This window comes from Sparus aurata, chromosome 14 (genome assembly GCF_900880675.1).
Source record: "Sparus aurata chromosome 14, fSpaAur1.1, whole genome shotgun sequence".
Lineage (NCBI taxonomy): Eukaryota > Metazoa > Chordata > Actinopteri > Spariformes > Sparidae > Sparus > Sparus aurata.
In genome coordinates this window covers 8,483,837-8,505,043 of record NC_044200.1, presented here as the reverse complement: position 1 = coordinate 8,505,043, position 21,207 = coordinate 8,483,837, and the positions used below count along the sequence as shown (strand labels likewise).

The window sequence follows — 21,207 nt, the reverse complement described above, 5'->3', positions numbered from 1 at the left end:
GGCTCCATACAGGGTCTCCTGAATCCCAGAGGTCCCGAATTGATTCGAAAAGACGTTATTTTCAGCCTCTTTGTTTAAAGGCGAAATCTTCACTGAAGCTGCTAAAAGTGTGAGGAAGTGCATGCTCTGCTTGACTGCCCATCAAGGGTGTAAATAACATCTTTTGAAATGAATTTGGGATCTTGGGACTTCAGGAGAGTTACACTGGTATGAAGCCATTTTATTTTTTATTTTTTTATTTTTTTTACATTTTTGGGATAGTTTGGGTTTTTTGAAGTGGGGTCGTATAAAGTACATATCTATAGTCGGTCTGTTCCCTACCGTAATCACCGAACAGCGCAGCCTCAGTTTGAAGAAGCAGAGTGCCGCTCCAGCCCAGACGCTCAGCTTTGTACTGCAGTGAACGAGGTCCAGATGCAAAGCGAATTTTAAGCACCTAAAACAAGGCCCACCTAAAAAAATCTGTATCAGTGCGAGTGTACTGAGGTTACCGAGTGCTGTCATTAGGAAAAATAACGAGGACATTTGGCACAATATTTACAGAGCATCAGAACGGCAATTAAAGTGAACCTATGGGGGCAGACATAACCGAAAGTGAAACTTAAGGATGTCTGCCCCCATAGGTTTGCTTTAGCTGCCGTCCTGATATCTGGTCAATATTTTGCAAAAAAATCATGTTATTTTTCCTACTGACAGCACTCGGTAACCTTGATCAACAGGGATATGAGTTAAAAACGGCCGAAGTTCTCCTTTAACAATTTCAGACACACATGCAGACCGTAGAACCTCCATATCCCTACGCATTAGCGCAACTGCGTCAAGTCCCCATCTGCTTCAGTTGTTCAGGGGAATGCTGGAATGCTGTTTTGCTGTGAAACAATGTGAAGAAATGTTCTGCGGACTTCTGACCTTCAACTGGCATGAGGTCGAGTGAAAAAAACAACAGAATTTTCATTTTGGGGTGAACCTGCCCTTTAAGATCAAGATTGCACTTCACCTGACTTTCCATCAGCATGAGGATCAGTAAATAATGACGGAATGTTCATCGTTTGAATGAACTGTTCCTTTAAGTATTATTATGTCGTGTGTGCTAATCTGTACATTACACCGTGTCATACTATAGTATGCTACTCAATGATACTACTACTCTAATCTTTACTATCATATACTATATTGTGCACTGTACTGTTCTATACTATGCTGTACTATACCAGACCATATTCAGTGTGCGATACAGGGGGGGTGGACCCATTTCGTTCCATACACCTGCACTCTTTAGTTGGGCCCATTGCTTCCAACTTGCACAAACCTCAGACAGAAGCCTAGGGAATGGAGCGGGCAGGTTAACAAGAAGGATGCATTTAGGGAATTTTGCCAACAATGAGGAGTCCCCCTCTAATCCCCCTTCAAACCTCCCATCGAATATTCTCTTACAACAGGCTATGACATGCTATCGTATATATTCTATGTACCAAACTATATTAGCCTATATTTAGCCTGCATGTAATACTATACTATATCTATAATATACTATTCTATTGACAAAACTATAGTGGACTATATTCATCCTATTCATATGAGAACAACCAAAGTCCAATCTTTTAGGAGGGATTTCCACAAGATTTTGGCTGCTGCTCCCTTACAGCCACATCATCATTATTATCATTATTATTATTATTATTATTATTATTATTGTCATTATATCGACTCTGAGTCGACGTTCCACTTCATCCCGATGGTGTTGGATAAGCTTGAGTTCAGGGCTCGATGGAAGGCCAGTTCCTCCTCGCCGAGCTCCGATAACGGTTTCTTTTTGAGACTCGCTTCAAGCAGCAGGAAAGAGCCTTTCCCAAACTGCTGCCATAGAGGTGGAGTGTGTGTCTGGTGTGTGTCAAAATGAAAGAGTGCTGCACGGAATAAGAGACACACGAACAGAAATGATGACGTTTATTCTGCTGAAGCCAAGACTCGCAAAGTCATGTTACCCGTCGATGAATGAGAAAAAAATCATCTGAATCGTTTAAAAACCGAGCGCTGACATTCCACTTTATGATTTCACACTCATTGGCTACTGTCGACACACACACACACACACACACACGTGGCGGCATGTGACGTCTTCATAAGACACGTCTAACTTGTTAGCATACATACACACGGCATACATATACATTCGATTTTTGCAGTTTGCTATTCATTTCCACCACATATACTGTACAACGTCCACATAAGCACAAAAAACACTTTAAACATTCAGAGCTCGTACACGCTTTGACTGAGACAGCTTTGATTCTGTAAATTCAACGTTTTGCATCCAATGTTGGTGGACGGCTTTGCACAAAAGGTGACACGTAGCACTCCAGTGTGTACCATTACAGGAAAAAAAATATATAGTTTGGAGGAAGTTTCCTTCTTGTGCTCCTCAAAAATGGTAAATTGATGTTTTGGCAGAAAAAATCTCATTGGCTGAGTTAAACTTGTGTGGACGAGGCCAAGAAACTACAGTTTTTAACCTGCATGACTCAGAAGGAACATTTACATTAACATTTTAACCTTGAGATCAGAGCTAGCTTAACGCTCTTTAGCTAACGTAAAAATCTACTTGTGCTGCTACTTGGTGTGACGTCAGAGAGACTAACTAGCCTCGTAAACATCGGCTTTACACTCATTGATGTAGAGCTTTTCTTTTTATTCTGTTGTTCATCTAACCAGCTAACCTAGCAAGCTAGGTTAACGTCAAAGGTACACTCCCTAGCCTAAAGAGCAACTCGTACTGCTAAAGGCTAAATTCCCCCCAAAATGAAAACTCAGTCATTATATGCTCTCAAACAACCAAAGTAGATGGGGACTTTTTTTTATGTTAAAACTGAGAATACATCAAATGGCTCCATTCAGCTGGTCCCATTTGATCCAAATCCGCAGAAGCCCTCAAGATCCCAAACTGATTTTAGAAGACGTTATCTACATTCTCTTTTGAGCTCAATACTTCTCTGTATCTTCTAAGCTAAAAGCGTTAAAACACACCATGTTTGATGCAAGTGCACAAACCTGAGCGCACGTCGAGGGTGTTGATATCACTTTTCCAAATCAATGTGAAAGTCTCAGGGCTTCTGGAAACTTGGATTACGCCGAGCGATCTTGTTGATCTCGTTGTTTTTCAGCGTTTTAAGTCCCCATCTCCTGAATAGCAATAACAACCCTTCTTACAGTGCAGTAAAGATGCTTATAGATTTATATTCCACTTAACATGATCAGATATAAACAGATCTGCCAAAAGTAGGTGCAAGACTGTGTTTCCTTAGTTTATGTCAGAACACTAGATTTCATAATATCTTCTTTGTCTTTCACTTCTTGACATTTTCTCTGACCTTCAGTGTTTAGCCAGGGAACCTGCAGTCTTGTCGGCCCTTCGCACTGTGGTTTAACACAACCAGATTATTACTACCTCAGCAAGAGATTTGTAGAACAAAAACTCGGGTCTGCTGCAAGATCGGTGGCGCAATATCAGCGAGGAAGTCGGCCATTTCATGTAAGAATCCGCATACGCACTGAGCTCATGCTGCTTACGCAAATGTTACCTGTGAAAGGCCTTCACCAGCATGGGTATTATAATGTCGCTATGAACTGAAAATGCCTACAATCAGGGGTGAAGAACATCAGCAATGCTTTGATTCTTTGGGCGCTAATGAGCGCGTTCAATCTGGTTTATAACACTGGGAAAAAGGCATGAAAGATGACTAATGAGCTCCCTGGTCGCCACAAGCAGCCAAATATGGCTGCGTTGTAGGAATCATCAGCCCTGGAGCGTTTGACCAGTCGCCGCTCGGATGGAGCTACCAGTAGGGTAATACATTGTTATCCAGCGCAGTTACACACTGCCTGGGAAACTGCTTCAAACTGCTTACAAAATGCCCCTAATCTTAATGATGGTATACACAAGCAGGGGTGGGGGGGGCTATAAAAGACTCAGCAGAGAACTATGGAAACCTGATGGAGCTCTGCCAAAGCCAACAGGTGATCAGAAAAATAGCCATCGGTGGAAATTGTATATGAGAGGCGAGGTCACACTGTAAACACAGACCAGCGACACAAGTCTCTCCGCTCCAGCTTTGGCATATATTAATTACCTTGCTAATTAATAGCACAGTTGGTGTTTACTATCCTATAGGCAAGTGAGGATGACTTTCCTTCACCTGAGGGAGAGCAGTAGGTTATTGTTTGCTTTTTAAAATTTTTTTTTATTTCACCGTGCGGAAATTATAAAGATAAAACAGGCTGAAGGTTGGTCGCGCTTCCTGGTAACGCTGCTGTCTGACCCCCAGGCTGGTTTTTACAGCTGTGTGGCAGATGCGATAAGCCGTCCTAATGGTTTATAATACAGCACCGGTAATAATCCGTGATAATAAAATGCACATAAATCATGCAGTAGTATGCAGGCGAGGCGCTAAGCTGCGATGTGGCATGACGTGGCGCCGCTGCAAGCCTTTAAACATGAATTCCATATATGAAAGCGCTGACTGCTTATGGCATTTGTCATGATGAGGGGCCAGACGGCGCTCGGTCGGTCGTCGCTTTGGAAATCCTAGTGTGCATTTTTTTTTTTTTTCAATCCTTTCGATACACTTCTATCAGTCCGTAAACACAGTTCAGTTCCCCTCAAAGTTGCTCCCCCGTATGAATCCCTCACGTCCCCTGCGGTCCCTGACGTAGCCACGGTGACTGGTTCCTCCGTTTTGTTTTGTTTTTAACCCTCGTTGAGCAGAAACATAAGAGGAAGCAACTTTTCTGGATGAAAGCTCCGTCTATCAGATCCTAAAATTCTCCCCGTGTTTGCATCCGACTCCCGCGGAGACCGTCCTGCCCTGCTGCTCAAACTAACTCGTGACAAGGCAACCAGACACAGTCACACCGAGCAGAGGGGAGGCAGAGTTCTCTCCCACAGTCCTTCCTCCCGCTCATTGAGTACGTGGTCCTTCTGTAGGTTGGGGGGGGGGGGGGGGTCGAGGTGGAGCAGAGAGAGGATTACTGCTCCGCCTGAAGGCTATCAGTCTTGCTGCCGGATGCCTTGAAGCTGTTGGCCTCTTCAAATACCAACTCTGTTGACATATGTGAGAGAGAAGGGAAAAGAAAGGGTTTGAGCCTTGTACAGGGTTCGTACACATTTTTCAAGGTCAAATTCAAGCACTTTTCAAGCACTTTTAAGGGTCATTTTTAAGATTTTCCAGCACCTTACTGCTGGGGTAAAATACGTATCTAAAGGAATATATATACTTGTGATTTTTTTCTTCACTTTTTATCACAATTATGTACATTGTATTATGCTGTAAACATCTAACATTATATTCTATAATAGCAAAAACTTCAGAAATTAATTATCCAGTCTGATCCCAATTTTGTAAAAGACACAGAGTTATAATGTCAAGCACTTTCAAGCACTTAAACTAAAATCCAAGCACTTTTCAGACCTTGAAAACACAACATTGAAATTCAAGCACTTTCAAGGATTTCAAGCACCCGTACGAACCCTGCTTGTAAAGGGACGGTGAGGAAAGATTTCCAAAACTGCTTTCAGCGACAAAACTTAAAGGTGCACAGTGTAGTTTGGGGGATTTCGATTTAATTAGAAGGGAAAGATTTTTACTATGCTGAAATAAACTGTACACACATACTGACCCTAAAGGACAACACAGTTTCATACTGTTTCACTTTGTTTATATGTGGCGGACCCTGCCACCTTTCTAGCTTCAAACTGTTTTATGAGGACCATACTTTCCTCTTCTGAGTGTCAATTTCTTCTCAAAAACTACAAGCTGCCCCTTTAATGAAGTGGTATCCTTGAAATTGGTGCTGTAAAAAGTACCTGAAAGTCAAACTTGAGTAAAAGTAAAGACGCCCTGTTAAAATATTACTTTAGTAAAAGTGAAAGTCACCCAAGCAAAGTATTTGAGAGCAAGTCTTAGAGGATCTGACATGAAACGTACTACGGTATCAAACATACAAGCAAAAGTAAATTAAATATATTTTTACATGTATGTATAAACTTGGCGTTTTAAACCTGGCCAATTATTGTGTCTGATACTAAGTGTTGCTCTCAGAATTATGATGTTTTCCAAGAATTTTCCTTTGAAATTAAGACTAAAATCCTTGTAAAGGAAATGTTCTTAAGAGCGCTCCTGAGAAAAATATCTATAAGGAGTAGGGAGGATGACTTTTAAGAGTCTTAATAGTTTCTTAATTTGAGGAGAAAATGGTGGGAAGACAAAGAGGAGGGAGAAATATTCCCCAAACGCTGAATGACAGTGAGTTGATAAAACACTACAAGTTTAGAGCGTGCAGGGATAAAGTTTGTGATCGATCTCATGAGAGACGCAATAACACTTATATAACGCTCCTCAATGGTGTGCTCCCTTTGATATGGTTTGACTGATGATCAGCATGTCAATTTTTGGGGTTCTTTAGAGTATAGGCTACAAGTTACTCACCAGAGATAGTCATTACATAAAATAATAGTCATCCTTACACCATGTCTGAATAGAGACTAAATTCACTCACCAAGAGCACATTTTAATTTCTTTTTTTGATCAACCAATCACGGCTCTTAAAACAATGGGTCCCGCCAAGCAACAGGGTCGACCCCGCCTCCTCATTAAGTTATCTAAATCACTCTTCAGCTTAGTAAGTGAATTCTCAGAATGTTTGTGAATACTGGCTCTGATATTCAGCATCTTCTTATTATTAGATTCAGTGTTTGTTTTGTTTTTTTATCTGATTGTGGATAATTATAATATATTAATTTAAAAATGTGATGCAGCATGCAGTAAAAAGTAAAAAGAGTAAAAGGTACAATATGTCGTGGAAAATTGAAATGCTCAAGTAAAGTACAAGTAGGTCAAAGTTGTACTTGAGTAGATGTAAATATACTTAGTTACATTCCATCAGTGTTTGAAGTTACTTTGTCACAACAGTTAACTTGACATAAAAACCAAGAGTCCTCTGGCACAACTTTGTATTCATTATAATTGTGCTTGTTCAGCTGGTCTGTCAAAGAGACTTCACATCAGGATACACAGCGTGCACAGAATGATCCACCATGACTCACATCAGCTCCGGGGCATTTCACAAACCATAAAACTCCCCTCTGAAATGAAACGTAATCACATTTATCACGGCACAAGTGGCGTCTGTGAATATTTCAAAACCCGTAGTACTTTGGCCGAGTAGTCAGCATTCCCTTCGACAAACATCCCGATTTAAACTCAGCATTGCGTAATCCCCAAAACAAGAGCTCTGCAGTTTGAAGCTCACTTTGGATCTGTGGCATCGACATGTGCAACTTCCTCATCTGCGAATCAAATGTGCCCTTCTAAAATTGCTTGCTAAAGGAAGTGAGAGCATTCATTTGAAAAGAAACTGAGAAGTAGAGAACATCTGGACACTTTAAAATGCCATGGATACGCTGCAAACACATCAAGTCTTTGGCTGAAATCGTCTATTGTGCCCTTTTTTTTTTTTTTTCAAATGACAGTTCACCTTTCCATTCTTCTAGAGTCCGGTCTTTACTTTCCAGTGTCTGATCGTAAGGCGGGGCCTCCGGCTCGTCGTCCGGATCGTGGTACTGTGAGAAGTAGGCGTGGGACAGAGCCTCGCTGGCCGAGATCCTCCCGTCGCAGTCCAGAACCAGCATGCGCTTCAGTAGATCGACAGCTAACGGAGACAGAAACAGAAGGAGGTGATGGATGCGTGTAACTGAATTTATCACTTACAATATGGAAGGAGCGACTTGAGCTCCAGCAGCCTCTAGAAGCCTGGCAATCGAATTTAAGACGTTGATAATGCAATCGCCCACCTAGCGGATTTGCTCCCCGGAAGATCTTTTCCAGGTCCTGCTGGGGCATGAAGGGCAGGGACTGGATGTACTTCTGCGCCTGCAAATACAGACCAGCGCTCAACTCGTGGCATGTGACAGTATGGATCACTTAGTGTCAAACAGTTTAGTGATCAATCACCCCGACACTCACACGTATTGACCATTCAATCAACAGCCATGTCAACAGAGTGAACGGATCAATCAGGTCGCCTGCGTCAGCGTCAGCGACATAATAGTGTGTGGATAACAGAGTCTTTTACACTCTCTCTTTAAACCTAACACACACACACACACACACACACACACCCCCTCACATGTTCGGAGCAGATCTTCTTCAACAGATCCGGTGTCGGGGTCCCAACAACCTCCATGATTCTCTTCAGCTGGTCGATGTCTTCATGCGTGAGGAGTTAAGGGGCTGTTCGGAAAATCAGCTCAGACTAGAAAACTACTCTCACTGAGCGCTGCTGAAGGTCAACAGTTATTTTCTAGACAGCGGGTCCCCCGACACACAAAGATCAGTAAATCAAATCTGTTTTAGCTCCGCACTTAGATACCGAACACAATAACCTAGATAATTCAGCCTTTTGTCATCGCTCCCATTCACTCCCCACTTCTCTGTGTCGACGCGCCTCCCCTTCAGAAAGGCCTCGGGATTGTAATGCAAATCCGCGAGAGGTCTGCGTCCACAGGGCACTTTACGGAGGTAATGGAAGGCTGATGCTAAGAGGGGGAAAAAGGCTGCAAATTGCAGCGGGCTCTTGCCAGGCTGATAAAGGATACAGTCGGTGCCAGGAAATAGGACTTTTCCCTTCAGCAGCTCTCCCATAATGCATCCCACTGACCAAATATCAACTGGAAGAGAAACACCAGAGGTTTAGTCATTCGGATGACATTTCATGTGCTTCTGGAAAAAAAAAAAAAGCGTATTAAAGGTCCGTAGTTCTGATTAGTGTCTTACCGTTCTGATTATAGTGCATCCAGTTCAGCATGATCTCCGGCGCTCTGTACCAGCGTGTCGCCACGTACCCTGTCATCTCGTCGTCCGTCTGTCTGGCCAATCCAAAGTCGAGTATCTGCGCGACAGGAAGGCAGTTTCTTTTTTTTTTTTTTTTTAATTGATGGAGCTCACAGGTTGGAGTGAAGGATCTGTACGCTGGTTTCAAACCTCAATCCGAAAAAATCAGTCTTACCCTCAGCTCACAGTCCTCATTTACTGCCACGTTGCTCGGCTTGAGGTCCTGGCAAAGATGGCAAAGCAGAGGAGGAGAGAAAAGCACGATTAGAATATGGATGTATCTGCAGATAGAGGGGTAGATATGAATATAAAGCAGCCCAGCCCGTTCCTGTTCTTTTAACACTGCCGCACATTCGAATTCAAGTTGCTGATCGGCTTTTCTATTTTGTAGCCAATTATCAAATATTCACTCCGTCGGCCCAGGCAACTGGATTTCACCCAACTTTAACAACCTTCAAGGACAATAACAAGGAGACACTCTCCTTTGTTTTTTTCTCTTAAGGAGGCTACATTCCATTTTCAAAGACTGGAATTCAAGCATGCCGTGCAGCCAAACATACAGAACTTTATCTAGTGCAGATTCCAGAGTCTTCGAGAATGTCCTACTGAACTGTGTATGAAGGTGAATAAGATCACGCAAAGGCATCCAGAGTATCTCGCTTTGAATGAACGGTGCAGACAGTATAAAACATGCAGTACTGGGCTCGAGAGTTTCACTGTGTAAACATCACATATCTTCGGCGACGATACCGCCAGACAGTAGAGTGCTATTTCAAGGGAAATATAAAGGGAAATCTGCGTTTAGAAGTTAAAATGTTTTTTTAAATTTTTTTTTTATTTCAAGGCCGGCAAGTGCTTTTATGCTTTTCCCAAACTTGACGGTCAAAATGACAAGAGGGGGCAACAAGGAGGCACTCACTCTGTGGATCAATCCCGCTGAATGGATGTACTGTTTCGACAGGCGGCGGGGTGGGGCAGGAGGATGGGGGGAGGAGAGAGGGGAGGAGAGAGAGAGATAGAGAGAGAGGACATAAAGGGAGACAGAGGTCAACAGTGCAGTTCACCATATAGCCCCCCATCTAAAAGGGAGACTGCTTTTGTCTGCCTCATGGTCACCGGGAAGGCTGAACAGCCGGTCCGACTGGCTGCTGGACTGATTCAGTGTTAGCAGTCAGGCTCCGGGCAGAATGAAGAATAACAGGATGTCAAGCTTAGGATAAATATTGCTGCAAACATAGACTGTGGTTTCATATTTCTGACAGAAAGCCCAACCCCAATTCACAACAAATTTCTAAACTACAGAAAAGCTGTCACCTGTTATCGTGTGAAAACTAGTTAGCAAGCAACAGTAACAGTTGAGGTAGTTTGAAAACAGAGGGTAGTAATGGATAAATAGTTGGATTAAACATTAAACAGTTATCATAGTTATCTCAAATGAATTGATAGCTTAAATAATTAAAATAGTTGAAGGTGTATAATAGCTGTCTTTGGCTATTGCGACTAATTGCTCTTAGCAAGTAGCTCAATTAGCCGTGGTGCTCAGAAGCCCTTTTGTCCGACAGATGTCTAACCGCAACCAGACAAGGGGAGCCAATGTGGGTCAGCTAAAACCAGGCTGCCAGTGAACACAGCTGGGCAACAGACTGGGACCGAGAAGAGGTGCCAGTTTGAAGACGGGGGAAACAGTATGGAGGTGATTTACAGCAGCTCTGACCGGGACTGTGATGCTGGGTAAAGCTTGCGAAGGACAGGAGAGAGGTGATGCACGAGAGGGTTGATGCAGGCATCAGCAGTGGGCAAAAAAAAAAATGGATGGTTGAATAAGGTGGCTGAAACAACAGATAAATGGTGTAAATGACTAAACTCTGCTACTTTAACTTAGCAGTATAAAATCAAACATAACCACAGCCACCTTAATATTAACAGTTCAATTGTAATCGAGTTCATCTGTCGGGGCTGTGTGGGCTCATCAGACAAAAAAACGATTGGAACCACGGAAATGCTCCCTGCGTATCTCCAGTATAACACATGTATTATGCATGCAGCGTTCAGTACGGCGTACAGCAGGTGTGTCGTTATGCGGGTACCTTGAGGCCTCGGAGAAGCTGGTAAATTAAGAACTGCACGTGCTCGTCTGACAGCCTCTGAAATTTAACGATGTTATTGAGGTCTGCGCCCATCAGGTTAGTCACCAGGTAGCTGTGGAAAAAAAAAAGGGGGGGAGAGTGTACGGGTGAGTGGGGGGTTGGGGACGCACATAGTGATGGTGCCATGGCAACCGTCATTTATTGCGAGCCTGTAATCCCCCTAGGATAACCTCCACCCACACCACCCTGCCCTCTGATCACAGAATCTTTGAGGTTTTTTTTTTTTTTTTTTATGAAACGTGGACGGCTGTATAGCTTGTAGGAAACATCAAGAGGAAAAAAAGGATTTACAGTTCATTGAAGTCCTCTAACGCAGCAGCAGGTGTGAAGACGTCCAGCAGCCCTATTACCTGCAGGGGCAGAGACAAGACAAGCAGAGCTGATCAATAACAGAGCGGAAGCGCGCAGGGAGCTGCGACTGACTGTCTCTGGGTACTATCACGGGGAGCACTAACATTCTCGTGTTTCATGTGCTTGAGCAGCCTGAGTTCCCGGTACGAGCGGCGGCTGTGGATCAGAGACTGAAAGGGCCTGGACAGTTTCTTCACCGCAACCTTCTGCCGTAGGACGACATCATAGGCCGAGCTGGAGAGAGAACAGAGAGAGAAATAATCCATTAGAGCTTGTTGTTTACTGAAGCTAGTGTCATTGATATGATCAGATGACATCCTACAATTAAGTCCTTTTTTTTGCATTCAAAACCATATCATTTTTATTGTAAATGGACATAAAAATGTGAATTCTATAAAAACAAACCCCAAAAAAGCAGTGAAAATAAATAAAAAATATTGAAGTAGGTGGACATTTTGGGAAATTAGTTCATTCGCTTTCTTGCCAAGAGTTAGATAACAAAATTCATACCACTCTCATGTTTGTCCTTTAGTCCTATTCATGTAGCTACGGCCGATAGCCTGAACACTGGAAAAAAGGGTGAAACAGCTAGCCTAGCAGCGTCCAAAGGCAGGCTTATGTACATGTTTAATACTTACTCACCAGCAATTTCTATTTCCTCTGTTTAATCTGTACTAAACCAGATAATTTACAGCTACATCCTCTGATTTTGTCACTGCCGGACACAGATAGCTAGCCGAGCTGTTCCCCGTTTCCTGTCATCATGCTAAGCTAGGCTACATTCAAATCCAGCACATTGCATCCTGGTGAAAAAACGTCAAATTGTTGTTTTACCACCAAGAAACTGAACAAATGAAATGTAGCGCGTTAATTGCTGGGTCTGAGAAGTGCTGATTGGCAGTTTAGCCAAATGTTACTTTTGGATGAAACCAAGCTAGCTGGTGTCCGCACTCCATCCCTTATTACTCCCAAAATTTCAAACCTGATATCAGCCTCAGATTCTGAGGGTACGTCTATGTATAGAAACAGAGAATGACAGACGGATGCAGAGAGATGGTGACAGAGGATGTGGTTGAACAAGAGAAGTGAACATGTCGGATATTGTAAAAAAAAAACAAGTGCCGGGGTTCATTTAGTCTGCCTCTTTTGAAATGTAAATGCCATTCCACGCACTGAGCGCCGAGCCCTGCTGCCGCTCATTCCGCTGCCTTTGTGGTGCCCATGTCTTTTCAGTCCCGCCGGCCTTTTTTCACCGCTCACAGTGATAATAATACTAATACTACAGGCATCAGAGAGCGGAACAGGCAAACAGGAAGGAAAGGGCTGAGAATTGAGAAATTGCTGCGCAGCACTGCAGTGACAGAGCCGCAAAAGGAAGAAGTGAAACACTGGAAAAAGGCTATTTGAGGGAAGATTCATTGTCCTTTACATGACGAACTGACTGACTCCATGTATGGTTAACACCGTCTCGCTGTCATGTGGCCTATACCATTTGTTTTTCTAACTAATTCCTGATAACTTAACCGAAGAGAAAAAAAAAGTCCCCTCTTGCACACATACGTTTTTTTTTTCTGATGTGTGTTCATTTCAGGAATTTCTCAGTAACGAGGTGAACTTCAGTTGAAACCACAATCCCCAGGTTCATCTTTTACATAAAAGATCTTTTGGGCAGCAGAATACAAGAGCTGTCGTATCGAGCAGTCAGCGCTGGGTGAGGGTGGAGACGGTGACACAGAATACTGAGGCAATAACAACAACTTTTTTACCGTGCGAAAAAAAACAACACAACTTGTCATGCGGCACCATTTTATTTTATCGTGGGTGCAATAACTGACTCCTCAACCATAGACTCCTCTCTCAGAGGAGCACTGCATCGTTTCAACTGATTTTTTTGATGCCTAAACAAACTTAAATAATAAACGCTCCCTAGTTTTCACGACTGAATAAACAGAATAAACAAACTCACCTTAAAGGACAACACAGTTTCATGCTGTTTTGTTTATATGCGGCGGACCCTGCCACCTTTCTAACTTCAAACAGTGTTTCTGGGGAACTTATTATCCTCTTTGAACAGCTTGTTTGTCCTACTATGGGGGGAAAAAATATATCTGGTTTTCTATTATTACCTGACTAATATTGTACTTCTACAAAACTACGTAGTGCCCCTTTAAACACTGAAAAAAAACACTATTTGTTATTTTTACACTTTGCTTTATGTGCTAATCAAACAGCTATGATAAAAGTCCTTTTTGAATGTGCTGTTGGACATTTTTTTTCTGCTAGCCGTTTCCCCTCTGCTTCCAGTCTGTATTCTAACGTATGCTAACCATCTCTTGGCAGTATCTTCATTTTTATTTAGCATGCACATATGAGCCTGTTATCGGTCTTCTTATCTCACACAATTTCACAACTATCCCTTTAATTTCTGACATCCATCTGATCTCATTCTCTGTGCTAAAAGCAGTTTCTGGTCTGACTGCATTTTATTGGGGCCTTTTTCGTGGACACCATCTTCTCTCTCCTCTCTAAAATGTATCAAATCTATCGACGGAGGGGGCCTGTGCAACCGTCAATATCTGTCATTTCTCTTTTTCCTGGAAACCTGCCGCTCACAGCAGTCACGCTGTGTCCTGAAACGGACCAGAAGTACCCCTACCAAATCATGCGTGTCTCCTGCCCGTCCACAGTGTGAAGCTCAGTGTAAATATTACTGTATCACTTCACGGTGACCTGTGATGTTCACACGCATGAGTAAACCACTCTCTCGCGCAGCTGAAGTGCATCCGTGTGTCTTGACTCCTGCTGCCAGTCCGGATGTCCCTGCCGAGCGTTCGTCCAGGACGGCAGCCGGTCCCCTCCGTCTCTGACACGAACCAGGCCTCCCTGCCTCTCGCATACCTTCCTCCCCTGCCATCTTCCATACATGGGTTGGACTGTGCTGCTGTCGGCACACACACATACACACAAACACACACAGAGCCCAACCGAGCATCGATTTCTCTCTCCTCTTCTCTTGTCTCTGTATTGTTTTTTTGTTTTGTTTTGTTTTTGTTTTTTTTATATCAAAGCACTTAATGCTCCTCCAGTTTCAAAAGGAAGAGGGGGGAGGGGGCAGCTAATACCCGACGTCAAATGAGTCGAGTACACTGTTTATGCACAAAGGGAAAGTGGTTTCATGAACATTTTCTCATCTCATCAGTTAATGTGACGCATTCTCATTAAATTAGAAGGGAAGAACTATATGATTAGCATATATTTGAAATGGGAGGACTCTTGCAAATAGAGAGAGGGAATTACAATCCACCGAGTTCGTTCCCTGCATCCCAAACGGCATTCAATTTTATGCATTGCTACATGCTATGCGATATTACTCTTACATCTGTATGCTGAGTGTTTAAGGGGCTCTGTGTAACAATTTGGAGCAATTCTTTGAATCATGAATCCATTTAATTCATGTATTAGTAGCTTTTTTTTTTTTGGCCATATGCGGTCGGACCGTGGCATGACTTGAAAAACGAGACCTTCCTCGTCTCTCTATGTTGCCTATAGAAGCCTGTGGACCATTTGTTAACGCTGTCTTAATGCTGCTGGACTCGGGTCTCGGGTTTAGAGACAGTCCAAATGATGCGACTTCATGCACGTTCTTGTCTCAGCGCCTCTCTCCACAATGCTAACAAAATGCAACGGTAGCTAACGTTAGCTCAGAAACGGGGTCCGCTAACATAAACACAACTGGCTTCCAATACAACACAGCAGTTACACGGTGTTCCTTTTATGTAGACAAATCTTTTTTTTAAATTTTTTTAAGGCATCTACGGAGCATGGAGAAAGGTACAGAATACATTTATATTTTTTTCTTAAAAAATATTATTATGATGGTGAATCAACCATTTTAAATCATTTTGTTTTGTTTATATCTGAGTAACAATTGTGATGGTTGGCTCCAGCTACTAACAAGGCTTCTCTGCCAATAGTAATGCGGTTCATATCACGTGAATGCACATAGTTGCCAGTTTGTGCGGAAAGAATGTAAGAATGGCGGATTTCTATAATATATACTGTACTGCCCTAATGTTAGCAAGCAAGCGTTAGTGACATTAATGTTACCTAGAATTAGCAACGCTAACGCTTGCTAGCTAACTTTATCAACGTGACCTAACGTTTCCTAGTGTTAGCAATGCTAACTGATGTGATGTAAATGCTTTGGAAGGGGGGAGATTGAATGCCACATTTAGAGGCTGAATGATATCAGTAAGGCCTTAAAGTCACAGCCAACAGCTATTCATCTTAGCTTGTCTGGAAACAGGGGAGGAGCTAACTTAGCTCTGTTCGAAGGTAGTAAAATCACTCTACCAGCACCTCTAAAGCTCACTAATTCCATCTAATTTCTTTAAGTAATATGAAAAAGATGTGTAAAAATTAAAATTTTCGGTTCACAAAGTGAAGTATGGGACCAGGCCAGCTGTTTCCACCTGTGTGAAGTAATTATGCTAACTATGCTAACTGGCTGTGTTGCATCATCATCTGAATCTGAATTCCCCCACACATACTCGCTCACACGCATACACTGCCATTAAGCATGCACGCACCCATGTCTTTTAAATTGCACTGCAGTCACTCGACAACCATCCATCTACCCAAACACAAAAAGCAACAAATCAGAAACCCAATCTCGTCTTCCGGCTCTGTTCATCATATTTCCAATCAACCGACCGACAAGCCGAGACGTAACAATTTTGACAGGTGACAATTAGGCGGCCATGTTTTATTCATGGTTAACCCAAATGAGAGGCTTCGTGCCAGAGTTCTGGCTCACTGAACAGATGTTACATATGCTGACATGAGATGAAAGCAGCCTTGATCAGCTTAGTGCACCCTCCTGGTGTTCGCTCTCGCCCGGCCCAAAATCGGCACAGTTTTGGTGTCAGGAACAGAAGCGGGGAAAAGAGAATATTCAACGGCAAGAGGGAGATGAGAAGACAATGAGTCTGGATTCGGAGAGAGATATCACAGCGTTCAGTCTTCCAAACTTTTTGTTCCATGACTTATCAAAATTCAAGAGGCGCTGCGTGTTAAATTATTCAACCAGCTCTGTATTTATGATGCCCCTCTCTCTCTCTGGTATCTGTGCTCTTCAGCTCTTGAATCTCAAGATCTCTCCCTTAATATACTCCCTTGTCACTACTCCAGTATTCTCTTTCTAAGTTCTATTTCTCTGTGTCACTAGGATCCCCTTCTCCCAGGGGTGATAGGGGTATAGGCTGCTCAGCTCCAGCTATAATGGATTATATGATCTTGTCGGATCCTTGACCTCAGGTCCGCAGCCTCAAGAGGCATTACAAAGAGAGCACGCCGCCGTGTGAGATAAACGATGGGGGACGTTTTTTACTGTGCATCTCAAGAGGTAGACTGTGGGACGGATCCAAACCCCCCGTATCGCCGCATGCGCATGCATACGTTGCACACCGAGCCGCCGCCATCCCCCACCTGATTGCTAATCGAGCCTTGCCATGAGAAAGTCACTGACAATGGGCCCGAGATCAACATTAACAATGCAAGGGCGATGCAGGGTGGTGTGTGGAGGAATGTTCTTTGTGTGCGTGCCTGTGCGTTCAATTCAAGAAAGAGTTTTAGTGAAAGTCTGGGCATTTCACCAGCGCCATCTTTCACACTTACACGCTGTCGCGATGTGATGCCCTGAGAAATATAACAGCTCAGAAGGTGCAGTGATTAAAACAGTGAGGCGGAAAAAAATACTTTGTCTCTTTTTTAGCGCTCCAAGTTCTTCTATGAGACACCAAAGATTTAGGAGCAGCGGTTTGTTTTCTAAAAGTTATGGATAAACAATAGAAATCGATGGCTAAACGTGATGGATAAAATGTTGTCTGTAGACTGTAGAGAAAGCCTGCACGCTTTTAGAAACAATTAACTTTTTTGAGGGTGCACTGTTTTTGTCCTTAGACCGTCATCGTTTCGAAAGATATCATTTACGGAGACGTAGCGTGCTTTTTCCTGATGCGACTAATGGGAGCTCCTCTCTCCCACAGAAACCGCCGCTCCTGAAACGCCTCGTCAGTAGTCCCGCCTTTAATTCCGTGACTTTGTGATGGCACGCTACACCAGGTGATGTCAAACACATAAGAACTGTTTTAGCACAGCTGCTCTGTTGTTGCTAGCATTGCTGGCTCAGGCCTGTGCGATCTGACCAATCAGAGCAGACTGGGTATTGACCTGTCTCTTTAAGGGGGATCCTTAAAGAGACAGGAGCTTAAAATAGAGCGTTTCAGACAGAGGGGTGATACAGCGGTGCAGCGCTGGACAGTTTGAAAAAACTCATATTCTAGCTGTAATGTAAAGTAAAATTATGAACCTGAATATGAGCCTAATATGTCTTCTTTAGGTTAATTACACCTCAAACAACATCTCTCTCCTCTGTGAGATAATGGCTGATAAAAGTCAACAATAGACGGACATGAGCCCTGACTCCATGTTTACGCCATCTGAACCGAACCTTTAAAGATCCTGAGTAACGAATGTCAGTTATCTTCAGTAAACAGAGACAAGCTTCATGTTTCCATGAATGGATGCTTTGATAACACTGCACATGCCGCGCCAGTGTCCAAAACTGGAATCAAAACCTCAACCACGGCAGTTTCATGCTCCAAAAATACCAATGTGCTTATACTCCTGAGGGCGAATCAAACATCTGAGAGCAAAGTCATGATCCATCTACATTTTTACTCTCGCGCTATTCTGAGCCGAGCTTTAAAAGCTGCCATGTTGGCAAGATGTCTGTGCACAAAACACTCCTGTGGGAGCCTGAATTGGAAAGTGGAGCTCCGACCGAGAAGCGCATCCCATCTCCTGCGTGTTCGTACAGTGTCTTAATTAACATCTGACTTGACAGGAAGTCAGCTGTTGTTGAGATAAAACCTCCCTTCTGTGGACGCAGGCAGCGGCAATGATGGGTGCGGCTGAAGAGGCCGACATATGAGCTCCATATCAGTTTCCTGCTAGAATAGTTTCCTAATATGAGACAGTGCACTAGACCTGAATCTATGACGATAACCCAAACACTCTCCTACACTTCTGGGACACGCAGCACTGACACTGTGAGAATAAGAAGCAGTAAACTCAGCCTGAAGTGTCAGTTAGGGATTCTTCCTCGCCCACACAGAGAAAGCTCCAAACAACAAATGATGAATCAGACGTTAGCATCCTATTCCAGACTGTCTCCTAAACAGCACAGAGCGAGTGCTCCGTCTGGAGAAATTTGGACTTGGAGGCATTAAATCTTCCGCCTCTCTCTCATCCTCTTGGTAGAAAGCATCACAGGATTTGGACTCAGCCTTACAGGATTGGGGAGCACACAGTATAGCAAAGCTGGCCTATGAATTTTTGGATTTTTCTTTTCTTTTTTTTTTTTTTTCTCATGGTAGTCTGGGAAGGCTCAGTGGGCATATGCTCGAGTCAGGGGTGTCATCAGCGGGTGTCATCAGACTGGGTTTACTGCGAGGGTGATTAGATTTCACCAAAGTTACATTTCACAATGCAACTGCAAAGAGGGTCTTCCTTTCACAGCTACGGAACTTCTTTTGATTCATTTTGTTTCTTCCTTGTTCAGCGTTCGGCTAGGATCGATCTATGACCGCGTCAGGCTTTACAGTTACACTTCTCACTGCCGTCATGGAGCTTGCAACATCCAAGCTTTGGTAGAAAAGCTTGAAGTATTTCATGGCTGGGAAGACAAAGATCATTTTGAAATCGTTGCTACATGACCAGAGAAAGCAAAAAAATAAATAAATAAATAAATGGGCTGTGGCGTTCTCTTTTGGTCAAAACCTACAACGACCAGAACGCCCTGCGCCTCACCGGACCGATATGGCTAGAAAAAGAGGAAGTTCTTGAACTGGTGGTGGCCGCAGTATTGTTCCTGTGCTGTGAAAGCAGGGGCTGAATAAGCTGTGATCAACCTCTAAAACAAGGCAGGGCTGATCAAATATGAACCACCAACCTGTTCACTGCCTAGGTCTTGACTCAGGTGTTTTGACGTAGGCATTATAGTCAAAGAATCAGCCCTGCCTGGTTTTGACAGTTTGATTGCTGTTTGAAATACTAGCCAGCAAAAGAGTGTCAGACTCTGAATGTAAGTGTACCACTGATCAGTTGATTGCCAACAAAACAAACGGTAAATAGCGGGGATACAAAAGCGGTAACATTCCCGCCTGATGTCTTACTCGGGGCTCGAAAACTGTGAAGAGTCCACTGGGATCCGTCAGTCAAGCATTTCCTGAGGTAGCCATCAGCCTTCTATTACAGCTTAATTAATATTGACTGACGGAGGTGGTTATCACCATGACACATCGCCATGGCAACGGGATCCCACCGGCTGAGCAACTGCATGTTCCAACACCGGAGATGTCTGCATCCAGACAGACAGTGGGACGGAGGCTGTGGGGGCTTCTGGACCTGTTAAATGATGTGTGCACCTGGTGTGGGCCTCAAGGTGTCAGGACCTGCATCGTGTTAGTCGGGGGAGAACCAGATGTGCATTTTTAGGGTTCCCCACTACACCAGCCTCTGCAGCCTCTTCGTATTAGAGTATAGAGACAGTGAGTGTGTGTTAGTGTGTGCAGGGGGCTGAGATGGGGGGGTGAGGTGGGGGGTATTTGGGAAATTCCTGCACTGATGCTGTCTCAATCATTAATTTCCCCTCCACACATAAAGACAGCAGACACTGTGGGGTAAAAACAAGTCCAGCAGACCAGCTGTGTCTTCCTATGTGGCTGACGACAGTATACATAAAGAAATGCCTCAATATGGACATTTAAACATCGAAATAACTGCATTATTTTATGTTTTTGTTCGATATTAACAACGGAGCTGAAAGGCATAGTAATGGTGATAATGATAATCATTTTGATAATCATAATAATCTGGTAATAACAGCAACAATACGACCCCCCCCAAAACATCAGTTTCCACACGCAGCTTTCCTATGACCGACACGAACATGAACGCATCGCTATGCTGATGCATCATGACCAACATAGGGTAAATGTTGTGGCTGTGCAGCCTCGCCCCTCCACCCGCCCCGCACAAACACACACACGCACACACTCACCACACCGAGCCGTATGCTCCGGAGCCCACCGGCGTCAGGTTCTGGTACCGCTCCGGAACCTCCCACACGGTCTTGTTCAGCTCCTGCCGGTAAAATCCTGGTCGGGCCGACATGTCGCCGAGCCGGCTGCGGAAGATGTGAGCAGCGAGCGAAAGGAGGAGAACGAGGAGAATGGAGATGATCAGAGGGGGGGGGGGGACGGTAGATGGGGCCGCCGTCTGCTGCCGAGCCGAGCTGCTGCTGCTGCTGATGCACACACACACACACACACACACCGCACCGGCCAGTGACAGCCTAGCTCTCTCCCCCTCTCTCTGTCTCTCTCTCTCTCTCACACACACACACACACACACCCTCCTCCCTGTAGCTACATTGTTAAAAAGCAGTGAAGTATTCAAATCCTTGGTTAAGAGTATTAATACCACACTATGACATACTTATGCTTCAGTAAATTTAATACTAAAGTAAATGTGTGTTTTTATTTAATTGTAGGCCTGTTTCCATTTTAATTTAGTAATTTACTTTTGATACTTTAAGTCACAAAGTATAATTGTGCATTGAAATGGTCCAAGTGTTGTACTATGATATAGACCTTGTTTCATATATTACTGCTACCTTAAAAATGAAATATGTAAAAATGTGCATCCTGTGAAAATCATTGTAAAAAACAAATTGGTGGCAGTTTATCACCAGATTAACC

At 43.6% G+C, this 21,207-nt stretch overlaps 1 protein-coding gene across 2 annotated transcripts; it reads right to left on the bottom strand.

Annotated features, from left to right (window-relative positions):
• Window positions 1-1,930: 1,930 nt before the first annotated feature.
• mapk11 (mitogen-activated protein kinase 11) lies at window positions 1,931-20,802 on the bottom strand. 2 transcript variants are annotated; one of them, XM_030440101.1, is made up of 12 exons: window positions 20,508-20,798; window positions 11,488-11,617; window positions 11,324-11,382; window positions 10,973-11,084; window positions 9,805-9,834; window positions 9,061-9,108; window positions 8,829-8,943; window positions 8,651-8,722; window positions 8,182-8,261; window positions 7,847-7,925; window positions 7,531-7,704; window positions 1,931-5,096 (listed from the first exon to the last, which is right to left on the bottom strand). In XM_030440101.1, the coding sequence occupies exons 1-12, from the start codon at window positions 20,618-20,620 to the stop codon at window positions 5,023-5,025; spliced, it is 1,086 nt and encodes a 361-aa protein (XP_030295961.1). In that variant the 5' UTR covers window positions 20,621-20,798; the 3' UTR covers window positions 1,931-5,022. The 2 variants fall into 2 exon arrangements, with proteins under 2 accessions (XP_030295961.1, XP_030295960.1); XM_030440100.1 differs by having other exon boundaries at window positions 7,531-7,925; window positions 20,508-20,802.
• Window positions 20,803-21,207: the final 405 nt, after the last annotated feature.

Bases quoted from the DNA above. Each gene is read 5' to 3' on its own strand.
- mapk11 (XM_030440100.1), bottom strand. From the start codon at position 20,620: ATGTCGGCCCGACCAGGATTTTACCGGCAGGAGCTGAACAAGACCGTG. The intron at 11,618-20,507 runs GTGAGTGTGTGC...TTCTCTCTCCAG, and splicing joins GGAGCATACGGCTCGGTGTG to CTCGGCCTATGATGTCGTCC. The intron at 8,944-9,060 runs GTAAGACTGATT...CCTGTCGCGCAG, and splicing joins ATGAGGACTGTGAGCTGAGG to ATACTCGACTTTGGATTGGC.